Source organism: Corythoichthys intestinalis, chromosome 2 (genome assembly GCF_030265065.1).
Source record: "Corythoichthys intestinalis isolate RoL2023-P3 chromosome 2, ASM3026506v1, whole genome shotgun sequence".
NCBI classification, from domain to species: Eukaryota; Metazoa; Chordata; class Actinopteri; order Syngnathiformes; family Syngnathidae; genus Corythoichthys; species Corythoichthys intestinalis.
The window spans coordinates 65366281-65392138 of NC_080396.1; the positions used below are offsets into that span (position 1 = coordinate 65366281).

Genomic DNA, 25858 nt, shown 5'->3' on the forward strand with positions numbered 1-25858 from the left:
ATGCCCGTGAATGCATCAGGCTAGTAAGAGCACAGCGAGAAGCCTGGAGCAACAGGCTCACATGCATACCTTCAGATCAGGTCGTGATATTTATGGCTGTGTTTCTCGAAAGTGATCTAGCGCTACAGTTACAAACACAACCATTTTTGCGTACTCAAGAGAAGATATTCAGTGATAAATTAGATTGAGGCCCGACTAACAGGGAAAAAATTCCATCAGTGGGTTAGACATTGAGACTTGGTGACCTAAATACTATACACAGCGTTAAAAACAAGAGGCAAGGCCAAACACATAGGTTGTTTTTCTTTTCCGTGTGTGATGCAATACCTTCCATTGCGACTACATGCACGAAATGTACTTTGTTTAGCAAGCATAGGCCACATGATCATAAAAACAAAACAAGCTTTAACGTAAATTGTCAATTTCATTGGGCGACGTGTTTTACCATTTTGAAAGGAATGAAAAGCTGAATGCCAGAATATAATTTCTGACTGGAATTTAAGTATAACTAATTCGACTTTGTAATCAAAAAGATTAAATATGATTTTAACATGGGAAAATGAAGCCACCGAAGCGTTTTAAAACTTGGAGGCTGGCTTCAAAAAGGCAATCTGGTCCCTGTACCTTTCGGCCATTTGTTTTTTTATTCTCATTTTGGAAAATAAACTGAATACGAGCCCAATTCCGATTTTTTGTTTTTATGTCCGTTAACAAAAAAACGAGAACTGAATCGTCTCCCAATTATCCCATCCCCATCTCCCTTTCCCAATTAAAAACTGGCAATTCAATGACGAAAAACGAGCCTTAATCCGTTTTTATAAGAACAAATATTATGCGGCTGCAGCTGGGTCTTGTCTAATTAAAAGAAAAACATTGTCTTCCGCTTGATCGCTCATTGTAAAAGCAAATGTGGTGGAAAACAAATATTGCGTGTATCTTACTTTTCGACTTCAAGAGACATATTGGAAAAACGCACAAAGGCTCGTTTTCAGTTATTGAATAGCCAGTTTTTAATCGGGAAACAGGAGACAATTCATTTGTCGTTTTTTTGTCAATACCCATAAAAACAAACTGAATTAGGCTCATTTTCCGCTTTCAAAAATTAGACAGAAAAACGAATGGCCGAAAGGTACAGGGAACCAATCTCTCATAGAGTTCATTATCAAATGCCCGATTTCACCATCAAAATAAACCTGCTAAAAGCCTGGTAAAAACTTTGAATTTGGACTGTATGCACTGTTGAGACAATTTGAACGGAGCGGAATATTTTTGTTCAGTTAAATCGTGATTGCGTTTTTAAAAAAATGTCAACATGGATCACTTTCTGGGACACCACCACTGATAGACGTCCACTCATGTGGCTTTTTTTTATCTTTCTGCTGTGAATTTAAATTAGTTTGTCAGTAACTAGCAGACGTTCAATCCATTTGAACTGGGAGGGCTGGCAGTGGAGAACGAATCTTCTATCAACGTCAATAACAGCCAATGGGTTAATAAAGGTTGTTAAACACTAGGAGTGTGACAATATATCGATTAGGGCTGCAGCGATCAAATATTTTAGTAATCGAGTAATCGACTGAAAATTCTATCAATTAATCGAGTAATCGGATAAAACATTTTTTTAGGTAACGAGCAATTATAAATATAGATGAGAAAACAAGACATTTCATCTAATATTGAAGAACCCTTTTCAGTCAATCAATGTCTTTATTTTCGATGTACATTGTTGAAAACAGCCAACAATTGCATCTCAAATGTAACTAAAAAAAAAAAAAAAAAGACTAATTCACTGCTTTCACTCAAAAAACTTTTAGATCTTATAAAACATTTCTTACCTAAAAATGTCATTACGCTTGATTACACACATCACTTAAAAGTTAGGTGTTTTTCCCTCGTGTTTCAATTGAATTTCCACTTGTGTCAAGCTAAAAGTTCTATTTAAGTTTTAAATTGGTCTAAACTGCAAGTCCTGATAGGATTTTGAGTTTTTGCAGTGTTCAAAATAAATGTTGTGCTGTATTGGAGCACATTAGGCACGAGTGCTAAGTGGTGTTTTATCCAGCATTGACTACTGAGCTAAAATTGACAAGTTAGCATTATTAAGTTTTTATTTTACAGCCTAATCACTCTACAGCGCTGTTTTCACAGATTAAATAAAGCCTGTATGTAAGAGTTAACCACGCATCGATAGTGGTCATAATGAATAGAAACCTAGCCCTCCGCAGGGATAATGTTACATGAGCGAGTAACGGTAACGTTAATCTTACTCATGAGCGCTGAGAAGTGTACCGCTTTAAGATGGCGGCTGTTTTATGAACACCACCAAGTCTGTCATTTCGCATCTAGTTCTACGTACATTTGATATCTATGACACACATCAGACGCTACGTGCTACCACCATAGTAACATGCTAGTGCAGTTTTTACAAACGTCGGCGCAGTTAGGTTTTTTTTTTTTTTGTATTGCTTCTTCCTCTACGCACATGACGTCAGCGCGTTGTCCCGCATGAAAAGTGGTCGGGGCAAAACGTGACGCTTAGAGCTGGCAAAATTAAATGATTCCTCGAGGTGAATAAAATTACTCGGATTAGTTTTTAAACTCCAGTTACTCAAGTTGCTCGAGTATTCGTTTCAGCTCTAGTATCGATATGGCGATATATATGACAATACTTTGTATGCCAATAGGTTATCGATATGCTCCCACCAAGAATCGATATATTGTTTTAAAAATATGTTGCTATTTAATTAAGGAACCAATACGTTCCTACCAACATTTTCCACTAGACCAAAATTTACCATGATAATATTGTCTACGTTAACTCAGTGGCTGACATTGACAGCGCTAGACATCCAATCCATTTTAACTTGGAATGTTCATTCGTCCCTCGCAGTCAAAATAATTGGTCGTCTAGCACCACCACTTAAACATTAGAATTAAAAGCTAGTATTCCCAGTTTAAACAAATTGGACATCTACCATTGTCAATGGCAGGCGGTGAGTTAAACACAAATTTGTTTGTTGCAGTAATATAGCGTTGCTGTATTTATTTACAGAAACGTTGCACTTGAAATATTCTCATAGTCTGTGAGGAAGTTTTTGACAGATTGTCCACGACAGTGCAAAAAAAATAACATTGTTTAGTTTTCCATTTAGAAATTGCTGATTTTTGTCTTAAATAATGTCGTGGAATATCGTAGAATGATTTCCTGACCCATGTATCACCATATCGTAAAATCAGTTATCGTCAGCATTGCAAATCATATCAAATCAAATCGGGATGTTCTAGAGTGACTCACCCCAAAATCAATATGAAGAACAAAAAGGATGGATATGTTTATGTTTGAACACGTTTTATCAATTAGCAAATTTACCAGTTGCTCCAGTACGTATGGATGAACAATTTATGAACATTCACTCATATTTTAGGAACAAAATGCAGCAATTTAGGAATAGTCTAGTGTAGGGATATCCTGATCCGATCACGTGATTGGAAATCGGGCCGATCGCGCATTCGCATTTTTCAGAGGATCGAAATCGGGTGAAAAGGATCGGGTTTTTAATTTTAAAAATATATCTGTCCCTTCATACTCGTACAGCCTCTCACCTTCCTCCTGCTAGCTAAGCAGTGCGACCAAACTTGTTTTTTGGTTTTTCACCAGTTGGTGTTTGGTACTTATAGTTAATGATAATAGTCAGGTTTTTAGCTTTGAGCTAGCGAGACAAGGCTCAGTAGGTCTGCGATCAAAGGCGCAAATGTATATCTTTTAGTTTGTGAAACATGTTATGCTTCTGCATTGCGGTGACTCAGTAACAACGGCATGGACCCGAGGTCGTCAATGAACATTTGAAGTTCTGAGTCATGGGACGCGTTGCTCTATAATTCACCGCCAAGCCACTAGAGGGGTGTTGCGTTGTGTTTGAGCGGTTTTGGAGGACTCTTTTTTTTTTCTTCCAGTTACACCAGTCTGTGGCAACTCATTCAAGTGAGGGGCTGTTCTCAGTAGCGTGAGCATCAAAGCGTTAGTGAATTTGAGGGGACTCACTCAATGAAGCATTTAATAAAGACAACCATTTTTCTACGTTATTCTTGTTTAAAGATAATTCACATTATGAAGGCAGCACTGTGGGACAGTGGTTAGCATGTCCACCTCACACTTTGTGCGCCTACATTTTGTGTTGGTGCAATTGAAGAAAAAAGTTCAGTGCAACCAATGCAAAAAGTAACTGTGGAGCCTTGGCAATATATATCGGAATTAGACCTGTCGCGATAACAAATTTTAGTGTGCGATAATTATTCTCATAAATTATTGCGATATGCGATATTATTGCGCTCCCCCAATTTTTTAAAAACTAATTTACAATAACACAGTGAGAATACACTATATATTAATAGATCAAGTACACCCATTTAAACGCGATAAATATTGACTAAATTCAAAAATACTTTTTAAGAAATCACTAAAAACAATATACCATGCCTCTTAAGTAAAAAACAACAATATTGATACCGCACAAAAACACAGAATAAATAAAATGTGTTTAAAAAAAATGCACTTAATAACTTAAGCATTTAGGCAAATGAAAACGTTTCCCGTCAGAGCCTCTGCAGCGGTGTTCCACAGGGATGCAACGATACAGTTAAGTCACAGATCGGTACGATTTTTGATACGAGGGACACGATTTTCGATCCGATTCAATACATTTAATGCTCTGTAAAAAAAAAAAAAAAAAAAAAAAATTTTTGTTTCTTTCTTTTTTTTTTTGCTAATGAGCAAAAATTAAATTGGCATCATATAAACATGCATTTTAGAGCATAATATTTATGTGCTTACTTCTTACTGATCTGAAAAAAGTTTGTATAAAAGTGCTGAGAACAATCTTTACTGTTTGAAAAGTGAGACAGGGCACACTGTTGACTAGAGCTGGGAATCTTTGGGCACCTAACGATTCGATTACGATTACGATTCAGAGGCTCCGATTCGATTATAAAACGATTATTGATGCACCCCCCTCCTTTTTTTTTTTTTTTTTTTTTTTTTTTTTTTTTAAATGAAGTTTTGTACATTAGTTCCAAAATTGTTCAAAAATACTCTCAGGCTAAACCAAACTACTATTTCAGTATCAAGTTAACATATAGCAGTAAACAAATATACAAAAATAACATTAAATAAAAAAACTCCAGTCCCCATTCTGTATCAGCAGCTTTAAACTACATTCAATTAATTTAATGTTGTGAATCAACCGTTAAAGTTGTTAAAATTGCTCCCGTTATTCCATAATTTCCCTTTTGTCTACTTTTGACATGTGAAAGTTTTAAAACTATTTTAAAGATAGATTCAAGTCAATATTTTACCGATTTAGGAGTATTTTAGATAAAAAGTTAATTAGGTTTGCTTGGAAGCTTCGCTACAACAGCATTGCAGGGAAGTTTACTGCTTTAAGATGGCAGCCGTTTACTAACAACCGCATCTAGCTTTTTGCAGATGTGCTGCTACCGCTACCGAGTCTATAATCCATCTAGTCCTATATAAATGATATCTACCGTAACATTATGTAGCTTAGCTGTACTTGTAGCAGCTTTTCGGCAGCAGTCAGGTATGTTGTTGTGTTTTTTTATCTCGTGGCATGAGTTGAGCTAGAGCCGTGAGTTGAGCGTTGGCATTACCCGAGGGGCCGGTTAATGAGAAGCATAATGTTTAGCTACTCCCGCTCCGTTCTGTCCCGAAGACCGCGCGGCGCGCTGAGTGTGTTGTACTTCCGCTTTACATGGCATATTTCAATAATCGGAATTTGGATGTTTGTGAATCGTTCTCGAATCTTCCACGGCCGAATCGCGAATAATCTAAGAATCGGAAATTTTGCACACCTCTACTGTTGACGCTACAGCTCTCTTAGCAGCTAGGTTTACTACGTGAGCAAGACATCCTATTTGTGGTCCGAATCCATCTGTGTCACGTACTGAATTAACAATAATTGCAACATTATCTATAGTCACTGGTATGGATTGATCTGGCCTTCTTAACTTCCATTCAGTCATGACAGTTTAGAATTCATCTATGTAGTATATGGACTACATGTCCCATAATCACTCTGGGCTCACGTAGCCAATGGCATGGGACGTAGCACATCTAGTTTGCCATTTCATGGTATCTAGTGTGTGGGCGCATTAAAAAAGTTAGCAAGCACCGCTGAAGTCATGTCTGCTCATTACTACACAACACCAGACTTTCATAAACAGGACGAGTTTGAAGCACAGCGCTCTTAATTTCATTCAGCTGTTCGGTGTCGAAGCGAGGTTGTTCGTAGCAGCCAAGTCGGTAACATTGTTTTGGCGGACTTCGTTGTAAATATCCGGCGTTGTGCCGAAAAATAGCTGGCCCGCGTGAAATGTCACTCCTGACGGGAGCGCCCACACGTCAACAACACCGGCGCGCCGTAGATGGTCCACAGTCACTCTGGAGCACTGACGCGGCCGGCATACGTTGAACAATAGAATATAATGGGAACGATTGGCTCCGGCGCTAGTTTTTGCCAGACCTGGAAGGAAGATGCATTTTGCGCAGTTGGTAACGAACTTTTAACAGCACGTCAGCCGCACGCGCGCACACACGTGCACGCGAGGCGATAAATCGCAGCGGAAAAATTACCGCCTTCATTTTAATTTATCGCGCGATAAATGGAATTATTGCATATTGCGACAGGCTTAATCGGAATGTTAATTTTTTTCCAATATCATTCAGGCCTTATATATATATATATATATATATATATTATTTTTTTTCTTTAAGATGCAAAAATATATACGTTTTATTCGCCGCAAGACTCCCGAAACAGCGGAAGAGGAATTACAGGTAGTCCCAGTCCCAGGGTTACGACGTATCCGACTTACGCGATTTTTACTTTATGACACCGGAGTCTCGTTTGTTTGTTTTAATAATGTTGACTATTGTTTTGTGATGCATGCTTTTATCTTGGCGCAGGAAGCGTAGAGCAAGTAGTACAAATGGCCCGTGAGTAAGAGCGCATGTACAGACGAAGAACGTATTTCTGCACACGAAGAAGAGCACATGCGCACACATAAGGAAGAGCTCATTTGTTCCAACAAAGAAGTAGCGCAGCCGAGTCAGACAAAGAGGGGAAAGCCTGCAAGCAAATTTGTTGCTTGTAAAGCATCCACAGAGACAACACCTGTTTATAACACCTTTTGTACCTTTTATTGTGGGTTTTCCAATGTAGTCGAATATTTGGGGCAAGTTAATGTCATTGTTTTGATGTTGTGCGGGCACTAAGTGGTAGAAGCTAAACGTTTTCATGGATTGTTATTGCTGTAATAAACGCAAATTTGAATTGCTGTTATTGGAGATGAAACTGATTTTATTTCATTTTTATTTTAGTTACAGTGGGGAGAACAAGTATTTGATACACTTGTTCTCCCCACTGTTAGAGCCGGGAATCTTTGGGCACCTAACGATTCGATTACGATTCAGAGGCTCCGATTCGATTATAAAACGATTTTTGATGCACCCCCCTCCTTTTTTTTTTTTTTTTTAATTAATTAATTTTTTAAAAATGTTTTGTACATTAGTTCCAAAATTGTTCAAAAATACTCTCAGGCTAAACCAAACTACTATTTCAGTATGAAGTTAACATATAGCAGTAAACAAATATACAAAAATAACAGTAAATAAAAAACTCCATTCCCTATTCTGTATCAGCAGCTTTAAACTACATTCAATTAACTTAATGTTGTGAATCAACCGTTAAAATTGTTAAAATTGCTCCCGTTATTCCGTAATTTCCCTTTTGTCTACTTTCGACATGTGAAAGTTTTAAAACTATTTTAAAGATGGATTCAAGTCAATATTTTACCGATTTAGGAGTACTTTAGATAAAAAGTTAATTAGGTTTGTTTGGAAGGTTCGCTACAACAGCCTTGCAGGGAAGAGTACTGCTTTAAGATGGCGGCCGTTTACTAACGCCCGCATCTAGCTTTTTGTAGGTGTGCTGCTAACGCTATTGAATCGTTAATCCATCTAGTCCTATATAAATGATATCTACCGTAACATTATGTGGATGTACTTTGTAGCAGCTTTTCGGCAGCAGTCAGGTATGTTGTTGTGTTTTTTTTATCTCGCGGCATGAGTTGAGCTAGAGCCGTGAGTTGAGCATTGGCATTACCCGAGGGGCCGGATAATGATAAGCATGATGTTTAGCTACTCTCGCTCCATTCCTCATTGACCGCGCGGCGCGCTGAGTGTGTTGTACTTCCGCTTTACTTGGCATATTTCAATAATCGGAATTTGGATGTTTGTGAATCGTTCTCGAATCTTCCACGGCCGAATCGCGAATAATCTAAGAATCGGAAATTTTGCACACCTCTAGCCACTGTACATTCTGCAAGTGTTGATATCATCAGCTGAATAAAGTCAGCAAACCGCATGGACGTCTGACATTGTCATTTCAGAGCTTAAGCTCGCTGTCTAGCTAGGATTTAGCTCTAACATCTTGGCGAGGACAGTACAATGATTTATATTACATGTTATTGGATTGTCATTTTGAGATTCAGGGGGTATTTAGGGGTACCTAGGGGATTAATTCCAATTCGGATTATATCGCCAGCGTAGGAACAGAACTCGCTCGTAACTCGAGGACTACCAGTACAGTAAAACGTACAGTACTGTAACATGTTTGAAACTTTTGTTCAAATAAACTTATTCACTCCCAGCCATTTTCACCGGTGCAACCCCCTTCGCTCCCGACCGTTTTACTGGATTTTGACTGATTTTGCAAGGCCCACAGAAAACTCTGCTATATAAACATGGAACCCACCAAAATAAAGATCAGACTCTCTTATTTCAGCAGGAAAAAAAAGTTCATATCTTTTTCCATTCTTTAGAAATCAGCATTAGAAAATAGCTTAGTTGGGAGTAATTTTCCTATTTCTGATGAAAAAACAGAGAAATTGAGCTTTTTGTAAAAGTATACATTTCAAAGATAACTGCCTTTAACACAGCTACTTTTTGCTTTTGTGACATCCCAAACATCTAAATAATATTTTGCTTCTACAAAATAACAAACAACAAGACAAATAGAGCTTTTGATAGCAAAGCAACAATTTATTTACACATAACTATTGAACTGAGAGATGACGCTGTTGTGGCCATGGCTGTATCGGAAGACGGGGTAAAATTTTCCCTCATCACCGCCTGTCTCATGAAGATGATCTTTTTTAATCCTTCTTTTGTAGTGACCACTACCTCATAACAGAATTCACCTAGAAAACTTGTGTGGGGCATGTGCCTTGTGTTTTACACCTCTCTCCACATTTTTCTCACGCTTTTTACTTCTTCCAACTTGTTTCCTGACTATTTCTCTTCATTTCCTTTCATGGTCCGATATGAGTTCTTATCAAATATGCTACTGCCCTCCAATGGCCTGTTTTATTGCTTTAAAATGGATTTTGAGCGTTGTGCTTTGGAGCGGAGTTGCATCAGAACCTAGAGATGTCTCTTGTGAAAAAAAAAAAAACGTAAAAGACGTATAAATACGGTTTTGGGACACTGAAACAATTAAAAATAGAACATATTTATACGTTTTTTGGGAGCAAATGAGTTTAAAAAAAAAAACAACAACAACATTTTCGGTATCAGATCGAACTATCGGCAGATTCTCAAAATCAGGTGACTGATTTGAGTGCAAAAATATGAAATCGGTACATCCCTCGTCGAGAGTGCTGTCCTCAATTACAGTAATTACAAAATAGACATTCAGGACCGCAGTATTTTGAAAACAGCGCAGAAATTTGACTTGCATGCTGGAAAAGGAGAGGGGTAAAGTCCTACTTTTTATGACGGGCAAATAGAGAAGTTTTGAAAACACAGTACTCCAGTGTTAAATCCCTGATAACATTTGATGGGCCCAACGCGTGCTCCAGAAAAACAAACCATCTGACAGGAATCGCCATGTGACTTCTCAGCAGTCCGCCATTCTCAGCTGGACTGAGGGCCTGACCAAACACGTCGCAACACAACCGCAGCGGCCCAAAGCGCCACAGCTGTGTTGTCACATAAACAGAAAATGTGTCCCAAATCAAACGAAGGTGCTTAGCAGTCATTTCTCCCGGTAAGGTCGGTGCAAATGATTATCGCTCTGACGAATTAGTGTGCTATCAATGACCTTGTCCGGACACGCACATTAGCATTTAGCTAACTATTTGGTGGCTGTCCAGGGCGTTCCCAATCGATGAGAGCGGCAGTGGTACATCATCCCACATTAAGTTTGTCACTGCACGGATGCGCTTGCGGCTTCCATTGTCGCAAAGCATATTCAGCCCGACTGCACATAAGAGAAATAGGCAAAACATCATTCGAAGCGAATCGTTGTTGGTAGTTTAAGATCAATTTCTAATGAACAATAACTTAATGATGAAAGCCCACTTCCTCCACTACAGGAACATCACTCACACAATTCGGTTTTTAACAGCAACTCATCAGATGTGGGCATCAAAGGACGTAAAGTTGGACTTTAATTGGTCCCAGTAGTCTCCAGTTAATGAAAGGCTAGCCGCACGAGGACTGGACAACAAAGAAGCAGCGAGTGGAACACGATATCGCTTTAATATTATTGTACTGCCAAAGGCTTTGAGTGACAGGGCCTCAAAAATAACTACCAAGTACTAGTTTCACTTGAATAGTATGATGTCCAATGATAGTCGCCATCGGGGATTTAGTTAGGCCCTACCCGGTGCTACCTGCTAAAGCTACATAGCTATGCTAAACTGGTGGGTCCTTGTGTGGGGTGGTGATTTATGCTGAGGGGGGAACGTCGGCTCCGACCAAGGCCCCACAAGCTCGGCCATAAACATTCTATTTTCAAGTCACCGGCACAACAAGTTATAGCTACTCATTACACATATCCATAAATGTGTTTGAATACAATAATTGACCGTAAATATTAATAAAAACTCACCCCAACAGCTTTCAGCACTGTCACCAGCGCCGCTAGAAGCAGCACGGCACATTACGTAGTGAATTTGATGGCTGCTATCGCGATACTTGCCTAAAGTTCAACAACCAAAGAGTTTAAAGGGAAAGAGAGGAACCCTTACCCTACATGTTGTTGTTGTTGTTGTTGTTTTTTTCGCAAACAGTCCTTCCGCATCAAGAGTGCAGTTCATTTCGGAAATAAACATTCATGTTGTATCTCTGTAAAAGGCTCAGCGAAGACACATTTTTATTCACATCCCAAAATGCACTCCAATGACTTTTAATCTGTTTGAGTAATTGTGCGTTTGTGTGTTTTTTTTTTAACACGTCGCAGTATATTTTGTGAGGGAATTAGATTTTTAATTGTATAAAGTAACACTTTTGAAATTTTAGCCACAGTGGTACATTTCTGTTTAAATGATGGCGAGATGGGGCAAAAAATAAATAAATAAATAAATAAATAAAAATAAAGGCGACGAGTGTGTGCGGATGTGACGTCATTATTATGCTACGCTTACTGATACGAAACAGTAGTACACTGTTCGTGTTTTTGTGCTTTGGTTTGTTTCAGTGTCATAGTTGTTTCTAGTTACTAATTATCTCTAATTAATTACTAGTACTGTATCTTAGCTACAAAATAATAGGAGCTTATTTGGGAAGATAGAAGACCTCGACGATTTGAATCGCTTTACTCTGTGACTGTTTAAGCCAACAGGAGTAGCTTGTTTGTGTGACATAGACGGTTCACCTTCGTGCAGATGGCCTGCACTTTAGAGAAAGTATTGGGAGATGCACGGACTCTGCTGGAGAGGTTAAAGGAGCACGACACCGCCGCTGAGGGTCTCATCGAGCAGTCCGGGGCTCTCAGTCAGAGGGTGCAGAGCATGAAAGAGGTGGGAAATGCTCTTCCAGACAAGGTAAGTCCATCATTTAAACATACACACGCCTCCAAATTGTCTTTAGGTAAAAATAGTAGTTTGTGCCCTACGATTGAGTAGCAACTAGTCCAGGAAGGACCTTTCAGCAGCACTAGCTCATCAAAACAGATGTGTGGACTGGACTTAGAACGTATGACCAAAATGCAAAGAATTGTCGAGTGTTTCTGCCACCAAAATGCATGCACAGTAATTTGTGTTTACGCAGTCAATTAATGGTAGACTCGAAAATAAGTGTCCTGCAGAAATCTACAATCGATCCTTTCTTGTTGCACTTTGCTCATGTTGCATTCTCTGCAGCCAGTGGTAGGGGACAATCCTGCAATGTTGTTTGAGGTTCAATAAAATAGTCCTTATATTATTTCAAAACGATTCCTCGATAAGAAGGTCAGGGTTCACATTTACTTTTGTTGATCTTATAAGTGTGCCAGGTTCAGTTTCCAGGCCTCTTTTTTTCGCGATTGTCTGGTTCAGTTCAATCACATTGTTTTGTGTGTGGCTGGCTTTACTCAAACCTTTACCTTTATTTCTCCTCAGCATACAGAAGACACTTCAGAGGTCCAAGAGATGATCAAGTACAAGCCTCATGTCCTTTTGACTCAGGAGAATACTCAAATCAAGGAGCTCCAGCAGGAAAATAAAGGTTTTTAAAACAGCATATTTTATTCATTCATCACCAATGTAACCCTTTCACATGCATTTTTGTCTGCAGAGCTCTGGTTGTCTCTTGAAGAGCATCAATACACATTAGAGCTGATCATGGGTCGTTACCGAAAGCAGATGCTCCAGATGATGATGGTGAAGGAAGAGATGGACACAAAGCCTGTTCTTACACTGCACGAGGACCATGCAAAAGTATGGTCACTGTCTCCACAGTATTCATTGGCTATAAGACTATGCAAAGATAAAGACAGCTGCAGCGTAAATCCACTAAATTTAGAAATATGCTGACTGCTGTTATCCAGGAAGTGCAGACCCAGGTGGAGCGAATATGCGAGATGGGCCAAGTGATGAGACGGGCCGTGCAGGTGGATGATCAGCGCTACTGTTCCATTAGAGAGAAGCTTGCCCAGCTCGAGGTGACTAAACTTCTTGCTGTCAAAATTAAGAAAATAAACAGGAAGAAATTGTCCTACAGGATCTTTAGTCAATGTTTACATGGATTTCACACATTACAAGATAAAACTCAATTATTATTTTTTTCCATGACGTTATGGATACCGTTAAGTTCTTATGTTTAGAGTTTCTTAACGGAAGGTGCCCCGCTTGTTTTGGAAAACAATTACCAACATTTAGGCATATTTTCTGACATGTTATGAACCGAACCATTCACTGAATCTTAATAAATTTATGAATAAAATTAGGGATGTCCTGATCGTATATTTTCGCACCCAAGTCAGTCACCTGATTTTGAGAATCTGCCGATACCAAGTCCCGATCAGATACTGAAAAAAAAGTGGGGGTTTTTTGTCTTTTTTTTTTTTTTTTTTTTTTTTTTTTTGAACAAACAGTATAAATATTTTACAATACTGTACTTTTTGTACTTCCCTTCTGCTTTTTCAAGGAGTGTTTCGGAGTACAAAACATTTTTTATCTTTTGGCTATGCCATTGTATTTCTGGATTATTTTATTACTTTTTAGCCCTTAAAATGTAAAAAAGAGATATTTATATATCAGTAAATTAGGTCGGAACGATATTGGAAAAAATTAAAATTGATATATATATTGCCAAGACTCCACACTTACTTTTTGTATTGGTTACACTGGTGAACTTTTTTCTTCAGGTGGACCAGCACAAAATGTAGGCACACACACATTTTTCATTGCATCATCTTTAACATCATACTTTTAATCACTCTCCATAACAGTTATATACAGGTAGTCCCCAGGTTACGAACGAGTTCCATTCCAACGCTGGAGACGTAGCCCAAAATTTCCGCGCAGGTCAGAATTAACACTTAGAGCACCCCTAAATATCCCCTAAACCTCAAAATAACTATCCCAAAACATGTGTTATATTAATGAAATACAGTTAAAAGAAATAATATAATGTTCTTACCATCAATGCTGATGTATGGTAAAAAAGGCACTAAGTATGCCGAGTTGTATAAAGTGGAGACACAAGAGTTCTTGTTTCACTGGTGTTTACTGATGTTTTACTTTTAACAATAATATAGTCTCAAGAATTGTACAATGACAACAGTAAAACAAAAACAATGCATGAAAAAAAAAGTTGCATATCATGTAAATTTTCATTTAACCTTAGTGAGACAACAGCACTCCTTTTTGGCGAAACAAATATTTGCAGGCGAACTTGACTGATGTTAGACTTGAGAAAAACACAGAGCTCAAACACACACTGTAAGGCGGACAAGACTCTGGCGTCATAAAGTCGAAATCACGTAAATTGGGTACATCGTACACCGGGGACTACCTGTAATTCATTCATCTTCTGAACCACTTATCCTAACGAAGGTCGCGGGGTTGCTGGAGCCTACCACAGCTAACTCCAGGCAGAAGGTGGGGTACACACTAAAAAGGTTGCCAGCCAATCACAGGGCACATCCAGAGATTCCAGACACACAACCATTCACGCACACCCACCTACGGACAATTTGGTGTGTTCAATCAACATACCATGCATGTTTTTTTGGGATTTGGCAGGAACCTGGAGAAAACCTAAACTTCTTTTTAAACAAGAACAATGTAGAAAAATGCTTGTCTTTATTGAATGCTTCATTGACTGAGTCCACTCAAACTCACTTGCGCTTTTGTGCTTACGCTGCTGAGAACAGCCTCTCGACAACAAAGATTCACTAAACCATGATTACCACATTTTTGCCTTTGATCGTAGAGCTATCGAGCCTTTCTCTCGCCAGATCAAAGCTACAAACCTGTCAATAATCGTTAACTTAAAGTTGCAAACGCCAGCTGCACTGGTAAGCAAGAAAAGCAGCAGGAGGGAGGGTGACAGGCTACGAGCATTAAGCAGAAAAACATAAATATATTGTTTAAATTAAAAACCTGATCCTTTTTACTCGATACCGATCCTCTGAAAAATGGTGTGACTGGCCCAATTTCCGATCACGTGATTGGATCGGGACATCCCTAGATACAATTCTTAAATCTTTTAATAAAATACATAGTGTTGGGTATTGCAGCTTGAAGCGAATTGCGATACGATTCAAAATGGCAAAGACAAATTGCAATACTGTATGTATTGCAATATGTTGGGAAATGCTTTTTAACCTTTTTTTTTCAGATGGGTAAAGAAATCAGAAAACAATGTTTAACACGGAACATAGATTTTTAAAAAAAAAATGTTTCCTTGTCGCTTTCTTGGTCAGATTGAGAATAAGGAGCTACGAGACCTCTTGGCCATCAGCAAAGACTCAATGGCAGCAGCGAGGGAGGAAAGCACGCAGCTTGCAACATCAACACATGAAAACAATCCCCAGCTAGAGTCCAATGATTGAAATAAACTGCTTGTTTTGGAACTTTTAGGCAAATATGCTTATAATGGATCTGGAACCACATTTTGGAGTGATGCAAGTTTTTATGTAATTGTCGATTTCACATAATTAGGCACATTGCTATGTTGATGTAAATTCAGTGATTGCTTTTGAAAAGAACAATGACATGTACAGTATGACACGTGGAGTTTGAAATTTTGTTGTTTTAGGCCAAAGATATATTTGATCTAAAAGGATATAGTTTCTACCTCTTTGCTTTTCACACAGTTGTTCACAGCCACCCATGTTTGACTGTATCTGAAGTAGCCAACTATGTATAATGCACAGATATAACAAGACTATGCTTGATATTAGAAAGATGTACATGTTGATTTCTGTTCACCGCTAGTTTCAGACTATGTTATGTTTTTTTTGTTTTTTGTTTTTTTTTTTTGTCAGAAATTGTTAATAGATTTCTCAGGAAATAATAACTTCTTCGTGGCAAACTATGAAATAAAAATATATCTTAACTAAAACTATTTTGGACGACCACGATGAGTTGAATGGGCGTTTCAACGCAGTGAATGTATCAATATCGCGAGAACAGTGTGCTGCATTCAGGTAAGTAAGTATAGGATATGGTTTATGTTTCCGTTCTTTTAATGTCGCACTTCCATTACATTATTGACATGTTTCATCATATCCAATCTATTCCAATTTTATGTAGTTCTACGTAACTCATTTGGCCTATTGCTGTAATCCCCGCTTTATTCATCACGAGTTCATTTTACCCCATTTTTCCATATTTCAGATAACACGTGAAAGCAGCACGAGTCAGCTTTTGACACTTGGAGCCTGCTTCAAGCTAAAAGCTCAGCATGTCTGAGAAAGAGCTGGGGAAAAAGTGGGACCGATGCCTCGCGGATGGTGTCATCAAGCTTGGTAATACTTCCCCGATTTATCTGTATTTATAGTAGTGATTGTAAGCATGGGGAACGAAATTAGAAGCAGCAGTTGTCATTGAGTGGTGATGCAGCTAACTAGCTAGCAAAGGGCAAACCAATGACCATCAGAAATGTTTATTTATTCTTAATTACACGTATAACACATCCGTCGGGACTTTTCAACACTAAAAAAAAATATACCAGGACATTTACTCTAGTGGTGGGTAATTTGGTTGCATTGTTTAAAGTCAAAACAAATGTCACTTCATTCAGTATGGTTTGTAGTGTGCGACTATTACTACTGTACATTGCCTGGACTGTGTTTATTCTGTAGGACAACGATATGAATCAATTCAATTAAAAACGTATGTTACGTTATTTATTGAATTAATAATATCCCTGCTTGCAAGGTTCTGCTGGATCTTTTCTGTTTTGGTACTGGTCTTGCTGGTTTTCGTAGCAGGGATGTAGTCCTATATTTGTGTTCCCGGACGGAAAACGGTAATCGTAATAATAGCTTTTTAAGAAACATTTTGAAGAACATCGTACAGTGTACAAAATTTATGAATAAATGTGATTTTCAAAAACAGAGGGCATTCGGCTCGGCCTCGAGATACCTAAATTATACTCAAAGTTAATTCAAAGAATCCATATCACTAATATATTTCAAATATGTCTTTTCTGTATGGATAGAAAATCCAGTTTTAGTACAAAATATACCTATATAATTAAAGACAGATTCGCAGCGGTTACTCAACAGGCTTTATTATTCCTAAAATAATAACTTTAAAAAGCTAGAATGAAATAATGATTAAAAATATTAATAGTTATAATGCCTCTTGTGTACGAATCATCCTTGAACAAAATAGTACCTGTTTTTTCAATTCTTACTGTACAAATAATCTGAAAGAGCTAGTTTCTCTTTTCAGTGAACTATAAAACAGTAGCCTCACAACGATACTAATTTAAAGAACAAAAATGGTAAATGGAGAACACTTATAGTGCTGGCCAAAAGTATTGGCACCCCTGCAATTCTGTCAGATAATGCTCAATTTCTCCGAGAAAATGTTTGCAATTACAAATGCTTTGGTATTAATACCTTCATTTATTTTGCTTTCAATGAAAAACACAAAAGAGATTGGGGGGAAAATTAAATCATTATCATTTTACACAAAACTCCAAAAATGGGCTGGGCAAAAGTATTGGCACCCTTTGAAAAATCATGTGATGCTTCTCTAATTTGTGTAATTAACAGCACATTTTACTTACCTGTGGCACATAACAGGTGGTGGCAATTACTAAATCACATTTGCAGCTAGTTAAAATGGATTAAAGTTGACGCAACCTCTGTCCTGTGTCCTTGTGTGTACCACATTGAGCATGGAGAAAAGAAAGAAGACCAAAGAACTGTCTGAGGACTTGGGTAGCAAAATTGTGAGGCAATCTCAAGGCTACAAGTCCATCCCCAAAGCCCTGAATTTTCCTGTGTTTACTGTGCGCAGTGTCATCAATAAGTGTAAAGCCCATGGCACTGTGGCTAACCTCCCTAGATGTGGAGGGAAAAGAAAAATTGACGAGAGATTTCAATGAAAGATTGAGTGGATTGTGGAAAAAGAACCTCGACTAACATCAAATCAAGTTCAAGCTGTCCTGCAGTCCGAGGGTACAACAGTGGCAACCCGTACTGACCGTCGGCGTTTGAATGAAAAGGGACTCTATGGTAGGATACCCTAAAAGACCCCACTTCTGACCCAGAGACATAAAAAAGCCAGGCTGGAGTTTGCCAAAACTTACCTGACAAAGCCAAAAACATTTTGGAAGAATGTTCTCTAGTCAGATGAGACAAAAGTAGAGCTTTTTGGGAAAAGGCAGCAACATAAGAGTTTACAGGGGGGAAAAAACGAGGCCTGCAAAGAAAAGAACTCGGTCCCCACAGTCAAACATGGCGGGGGTTCCCTGATCTCATGGGGTTGCTTTGCTGCCTCTGGCACTGGACTGCTTGACCATGTGCATGGCATTATGAAATCTGAAGACTACCAACAAATTTTTCAGCATAATGTAGGGCCCAGTGTGAGAAAGCTGGGTCTCCCTCAGAGGTCATGGGTCTTCCAGCAGGACAATGACCAAAAACCACTTCAAAAAGCACTAGAAAATGGTTTGAGAGAAAGCACTGGAGACTTCTAAAGTGGTCAGTAATGAGTCTAGACCTGAATACCATAGAACACTAGTGGAGAGATCTGAAAACTGCAGTTTGGAGAAGACACCGGTCAAATCTCAGAGACCTGGAGCAATTGGCCAAAGAAGAATGGTCTAAAAATCTAGCAGAGCATTGTAAGAAACTCATTGATGGATACCGGAAGCGGTTGTTCGCAGTTCTTTTGTCTAAAGGTTATGCTACCAAGTAGGCTGAGGGTGCCAATACTTGTGTCTGGCTCATTTTTGGAGTTTTGTGTAAAATGATGACGGTCTAATTTTTTTTCATTCTCTCTCATTTTGTGTTTTTTTTATTGCAAGCAAAATGAATGAAGATATTACTTCTAAAGCATTTGTAATTGGAATCATTATTGGGAGAAATTGAGTATTTTCTGACAGAATTGCAGGGGTGCCAATTCTTTTGGCCAGCACTGTATTTAGCGCTTTTATCTACATTGTTACAAAGCCCAAAGTGCTTACATTAGCACACATTTACCCTTACACGCACAAATTCGCACACCAATGGTGCTGCTGCCATGCAAGGCGCTGCTGACCCATTGTCACTTTAGTGTTAAGTTTTCTTCCTCATCTGTTTTATTCTTCACCCTGCTTTTCTTCTTCATCTTCCTTGTCTCCCCATGCATATTTTACTGTAGAGCTGATCTTTCCCAGCAGTTTTCGGTTGTTCAAAAAATCAGTATGAAAATCTTTGCAAGACGTTTCTTTGAAATTGTATTGCACTGACCAGGGCTGTATGTGGGGATTTTTTTATTTTATTTTACAGCTCATCTGTGAACATGCAATTGCGTTTAGGCATTTTGGGGGATTATGGAACACTGCTCCGACGTCTGTCTTCTCACAGTAAAACCAACCACTAGGCAGGCTCTCTTTTAACACATCACAGGCAGCATGGTACCGTCATATTCTGTGCAAAGAGTCAGCCAATTTCAACACACGCAATTTGGGCCCACGAAAAGTAATGAAAACGGACATTTCATGATTATATAAAACCCCACCGGATGCCCCAGACAGGATGTAAAAAGGAGGATGTTTGGCCGCCCTAATTTTGGGTTACATCGCTATTGTAGTGTAAAGCGAGAACTATCTTTAGTGGTTGTCTTGGTAATACTTAGGAGAGAATCAAGTATTCAGAATGTATCACATCCATTTGGGTTCACGAGCTTGTTTTTTTATTTCCCCAGGCACAGGTCTGGGTTTGGGAATTGTGTTTTCTGTCATCTTCTTCAAAAGTAAGTTCTCATTGTTGTAGTCCTACCTGACGAACAAACAACCAGTTAATACCACAAAAAATCTTTTTGTGTCTTTTTTCAGGGCACACATGGCCCATTACGTTAGGCTCAGGAATGGGCCTTGGCATGGCATATGCCAATTGTCAGAATGACTTGAGGTTACATTACTTGCTGCCTAAAAAGGTTAGTATGATTCATATACGCACGTAGGTCACAACATGAGGTAGGCTATAAGACAATGAGAAAAAAAATCTGTCTTGAAGAAATGCTCATGTTTCAGTGCCTGGCAACAGCTGCTAGCATCTCCCATAATGGATTAGATGTCTTCCTTTCTTTTTGATTGACATTTAAAAATATATTCATTTTACCATGTTTTTGGGTGGCGGTTTAGTTGACAGGAGTATAGAACTGCCCTGAATGATACTCAGAGCTGTATTTCTTTCTAAATTAGCCTCACATACTGCCTCCCGCTCATTAACACAGTCATTAGCTACTACTTACAGTTCAGTATTATGGTGTATGATTATTTGCCAATGATGCTGCACGAAGGCTGTTAATGATTTTTTTTTTTTTTTTTTAAAGAATACTTCATGTTTTTGATGGAAGAAATGCAACGTTCAAACCTTTTGTGTTTAAATTGTCCCTCTGAAAATGTATTTTGATAGGGAAAACACACTTTGCTTCCTTACACAATGATTAAAATAATTGTTGCAGGAGGTGCAGCCCTATTTTAGTAATTATCCAAGTCAGTGGGAAAAAGAATATGTTTACAGAACATACAGAACAATTTGGCAGTGTATCAAATACTTGTTCTCCCCATTGTAGGTTTTGTTTGTTTCTATGTGTTTACATTCTGTGTTGTGAAAATATGTGGGGAAGATTTTGTCAAAAAGGGTTTTTTTGTACTTAAGTCCTGATAGTTGTAATTTGTCATTCAACTGTAATTTACCAACATCACCACTAGGTAGAGCAACTACACACTGGTTATACTTTCATCAACTTGCGTATTGGAATACAAAAAGACATTAAGAAGCTGGTCACTTGAATACAGTGGTGGTTGTTAAAATTAACCACACAAACAAAGAGTTCTTTTTATTGAACTCAGGCAAAAGTGGTTTTACTTTGAGCTGCAGTACGTCGCATCTCTAAATTTATATAACCATTGTCTCTCTTCTACAGGACCAGTAGCATCAAGTCATCAAAGGACTGTTTTAAAAAAGAATCTCGACTTCAGTTGTTTTACTTTCGTGGGAGTCACTATTTGCACTGTCCTCCTATTAGGCACCAATGTCTGCTTATTGGAAGACCTTCTCCCAGTGTGGTTCTGTATGACATAATATTGGTTGGTCAGGACAGACTGTTTATGTAATAAAATTGGTATGAAAACAACACTGTAAAGTTTTTTTTTTCTCTCAAACACACAAAAGTTGATAAGAATAAACAGATTAAATCCACAGTAATTGAAAAGATAGCAAGGAGCCTAAGTCTATCAAGCTGACGCTAGAGTGAAACGAGACCTGCCTGTCAACATGCCACATATGCAGTCTTTGGATGGAAATGGATTATTTTCGGTTTACCTGACACATTTCTGGAATTTTGTATAATATTCTGTTATCATGAATCCCAGTGATCCATTTAACAAACGTGACATAGAAAGGTTCTCCCACACAACTCCCAATAAAAAGTAAATATTGCCTTCATACCTCAAATCCTGTTAATACGTGTGTTCTCAAGTCTAAAGTGGAAAAAAAAAAGTACCTCTCTAGATCTTTGACACTCTTATTCTACTTATGATCTCGTTCTGGTCAGATCTTCAGACTGAGTGCTGTACCAGCTATGATAAGGCACCGATTGTAGGACTGTGTGAAACAACAGACCCATTCCAAAATATTAGAGCTTGAATATCATGGAAAAGTTGATTTATTATGGAAAAATATATGGTGGAAAACACTCAGGTGACTTAAAGTTCTGCTCTGAGACCACCAATTTGGCCAAATTTCTAAATGGTCCTATATGCATGTGTGACACATCATTGGAAAGCTTAAAATGTCAATTATCTGGGGGAAGAAAATTTTTGAACTGGAGGGCATTTAAAAAATTAAAAAATAAATAAAACCCTAACTGGAGGTGAGAGCATAATTAAAGACACTGGGATTATAAAGAGATATTATTGCGTACTTACCTTGTTTCGATCCAAAAACTTTGTGTAGCATGTCTCACCGAGTGTCAAGACACAGCTGTGAATGGCCACAGCCGGACTTTTTGGAGATTTTATTGGTGAAACACGGTAATATAACAAGGGTCGCAATGCAGAAATTGCAGACATCAAGGAGTGGTCGATATTTTCTTTTTCAAATATACCCTTTTAATTTTTTTCCCCCAATTTTTCTTTGTTTGGATCGATTGCTTATCATCTGAAATATCAGGGGAAATGCGACAGTAACAAAAAAAAATACAATTAAGCGATAGTTATGAGGTAGATATCCGTGACTTATTTACAGACACTTTTTCATTGTCACATAATTTGTTTAAAGGTTTAAAATATGCGAGTAATTTTATAAAGTCGCTTTTTTTCAACTAAATATTAGACATCATTTAATGATTCTAAGCTAAAAATGACAGTCATTTCGAATAATAAATATAATTACCTTCTTTTTATGGCTGGGTTGAAATAAAAAAGCGGTTGCACGGTTTCTGTAAACGGGTCTCCAGGGTAAAATAGAAAAATTAAAAATAGCTCAGGGGCTTAATGCTCCATGACACTGCTATGGCATCATATAGACATATAGTATATCAAACACAACAGTTTTTTTTGGCTTAAAAAACAGCAGTTTATTTTAAAGAGGGTTGCAAGAGCAGAAACTGCTTGTCTGTTTTCCGCCATACAGTGGGGAGAACAAGTATTTGATACACTGCCAATGGGTATCAAATACTTGTTCTCTCCACTGTATATATATATATATATATATATATATATACAGTATACTAGTATATATAGTATTCTAATATAACAGGAAAGTTGATAGTTTAATGGAATTTTTTTTTTTTTCCTTATAAAGAAAGGATTATACCTCCTAAACCTGTTCCCACATGATGAACTTGTGGTAGTCCAGATGTTTACCTCATCCATCTGTACTCTTGAGGGCATGTGTTGCTGTAGGATTCTGATCACAATGTTAATAGCCATGTGCCCCACCTTCTTCCTACTCAGCCCCCTTGCGAGCCGAGTGAACCGGACAAGACTGCCACTCAACCCGCTTAGTACCTTATAGGTTATTTCTCACGTAACAGGCTAAGTAAAGGCACAAATAAAGGCCTTTCATGAAACCATTTTATGTTTTTGGTTGTCTGACCAGAGGAAAAGAGTTCACTTTGCGTTAAATATATTTTTTTAATTATTTGTATTTAAATTCAAAACTCAAGATGAAATCAGGTTTCGCCTGGGATATTTTGATTTTATACTATTATGTATTAAAATGTAAACTCATTTCCCAGTTTTTTTTTTTTTTTCATTAAATAACAGACAATTGAGTCACCATGATTCAAATCACAAGTAAGTCCAAATCTGACCTGTGGAGTCTAGTCAAGTCATTAGCAGAGGTGGGTAGTAACGTTTTACATTTACTTGAGTAACTTTTTGAGAAAAATGTTCTTCTAAGAGTAGTTTTACTAAGCCATACTTTTTAATTTTACTTGAGTATATTTGTGAGGAAGAAGAGATGCAACTCTCTCGGCTACTTTGGGCAACATTAGTCGTTGCATTTTCCAACACGCAACAGTGGCACTACCAGTTTTACCAATGAGACGTCGCAAAAATAATCACATGACTCCATTATACCAATCAGACTCAAGCTTGCCATTCTATGATCACGCCGGCCTTTTCAATCACACGGTGTCTTTAAGGTATCGTAAAAAATTAACTATTTGACATAGAGCGCTGCCGTCAACGTGACTTGAAAGCTCGGATTTTAACCTCCCTTCCAGTTTTTATTTGGCACTGATTGACCACGGAAAACAGGAGATATGATCCTTTTAGTTTCATAATAGGAAATGTTTTCTCCACTAGAGGGCACTCATTCTCTTTGGACAAATGATGCTTCATTTCTGTATATTTTTTTCTCGCCGGAATTCAATGTTTTTTATGATTTCTTTGGCTTAATGTGGTTATGTAGTAGGTTATAGTCTTCTTCAGTTGTGCTGAGAAAAAAAATGTTTTAAAAAAAAAACATCATAAGCACTTACTCACAATGTTACTCATTACTTGAGTATTCTTTTCACCAAATACTTTTTTATTTGTACTTTGGTGCATTTTTTTGGATGACTACTTTTATGTGAGTAATATTATTTTGGAGTAACACTACTCCTACTTGAGTAAAATTTTTAGGTACTCTATCCACCTCTGGTCATAAGGTTACGTCGAGTCGAGTCGAGTCTCAAGGTGATGTTGAGTCGAGGCGGGACACAAAAGTTGTAAAGACGAGTCGTGTAAAGTCACTGGTTGTAAAGATAAGTTGTGCTGAGTTGAGTCACAGGTTAGTCAAGGCCTTCACCATTGTTCCCCAGCCCACCCACAAAGCACTCAGGTTTATCTTTGAGGCAAACCTTACTGTCAGTGTAAAAAAACAAAAAAACTGCAGTATAATCTGCATGGAATAAGCGGATGCCTGGCAGGTGGCAACGATCATAGTTTTTCGAGTCAGCTTGTCGAGTCTTAAGTTATTGCCTCACAAGTCAAGTTGAGTCAGACCCTCCCAGCTCAAGTGAGACACGTCTGAGTCTGCGTTTTTTTTTTTTTTTTTTCCTCAAGTCCAAGTCGAGTTGCGAGTCATCAAATTTGCGTGACAAGTCAACTTGAATCTCTGTGACTCGAGTCCAGTTGTTTGGCAAATAGTCCCATCCCTGAAAATTAAGATTTTATTGGCTTTCTGTGGGTAAATTCATTTGTGTAAAAGAATGAAAAGGCAAAAAATTTAGTGAAAAGGAAGCACTGTTAAAGACTTAATGAGGTGACAAAAAACATACTGTATTTTCCGCACTATAAGGCGCACCTAATAGCCTTTAAATTTCTCAAAAGCTGACAGTGCGCCTTATAATCCGATGCACCTTACATATAGATCAATGTTGATTAATTATTGCATGACATTTCCTTTAGCACAGTTTCATCTTGTGGGTGCATAACACAACCCCAACCACTACTACCTATATATGAAAGCAGTTTTAAAATTGGACATTCATTGAATGTGCACCTTTATACTCCGATGCGCCGTATAGTGCGGAAAATATGGTAAGTTAAAACAGAAACATTGCAATGTTTGATTGCACAGCAAATATTGTACATTAAAGTAAAAGTAGTTAAAGTACTGGCAAGGTGTAGCTGGAGCCAGACTTGGGGCAGAAGGTGGCCTATGGACTGTTCACCAGTCAGTCACAGGGCACTAATCAAGATAGACGTGGTAGGAACCAAATCCATGCTTTCTACACCAGCATCAGGTGAATGTACCATTACGCCATTAGTGATCAATAATAAATGGTCACATTTCTTCCTTTTCTGATCTTGTAAATAAAAACCTTTTTGTCAAGCCTCAATACTTTATCCGTCTTTTATCAGATGTCATTATATTATGCAGATACTTTACTGTAATTTTTGGACTATAAACTGCTACTTTTTTCCCTCATTTTGAATCCTGCGGCTTATAGTCCAGTGCGGTTTATTTGTTGATTTATTGGGTTAATAGGTAACACTTTTAAGACTGCTGTAAGACTGTCATAATTATGATATGACACTATCACGGGTATTCACGAATGAATATGACAAATGTCATTGTCATCCAGCAAATTATGTCACTAACTCCATTTATATCCAGCTTGGATCTTTTACATACATTCAAAAGTGAGATCAATTGCCGGATGAAGCAAAATGATATCTGTCATAAGCATTGATTAATGCTCATTGCAGTTTCATGTCATACGTATGATGGTGTTATGACAGTCTAATGGTGCTACTGTCAAATAAAGTGTCACCAAATACCATAACTAGCAATTAATGAAACAACTGGAACAGTAACTGAAGATATAATTAGCACAGAACATTAATTTTGAT

General features: G+C 38.0%; 3 protein-coding genes across 6 annotated transcripts in view; 2 read left to right on the forward strand and 1 right to left on the reverse strand.

Moving 5' to 3' along the window:
- csde1 (cold shock domain containing E1, RNA-binding) overlaps nt 1–11070 on the reverse strand; it is a 38583-nt gene extending 27513 nt beyond the window's left edge. For all 4 annotated transcript variants that reach the window (XM_057824812.1, XM_057824803.1, XM_057824792.1 and 1 more), the window contains exon 1: nt 10968–11070. The gene's annotated coding sequence lies outside the window, so the exon portion shown is untranslated. The remainder of the gene's footprint in view (nt 1–10967) is intronic.
- A 415-nt stretch (nt 11071–11485) lies between these two features.
- sike1 (suppressor of IKBKE 1) lies at nt 11486–15882 on the forward strand. Its single transcript, XM_057829659.1, has 5 exons — nt 11486–11901; nt 12457–12562; nt 12632–12774; nt 12885–12998; nt 15267–15882. The coding sequence occupies exons 1-5, from the start codon at nt 11743–11745 to the stop codon at nt 15393–15395; spliced, it is 651 nt and encodes a 216-aa protein (XP_057685642.1). The 5' UTR covers nt 11486–11742; the 3' UTR covers nt 15396–15882.
- A 148-nt stretch (nt 15883–16030) lies between these two features.
- micos10 (mitochondrial contact site and cristae organizing system subunit 10) lies at nt 16031–20946 on the forward strand. The gene is made up of 4 exons (XM_057856960.1): nt 16031–16313; nt 19711–19758; nt 19841–19941; nt 20938–20946. The coding sequence occupies exons 1-4, from the start codon at nt 16250–16252 to the stop codon at nt 20944–20946; spliced, it is 222 nt and encodes a 73-aa protein (XP_057712943.1). The 5' UTR covers nt 16031–16249.
- The last annotated feature ends 4912 nt before the right edge of the window (nt 20947–25858 follow it).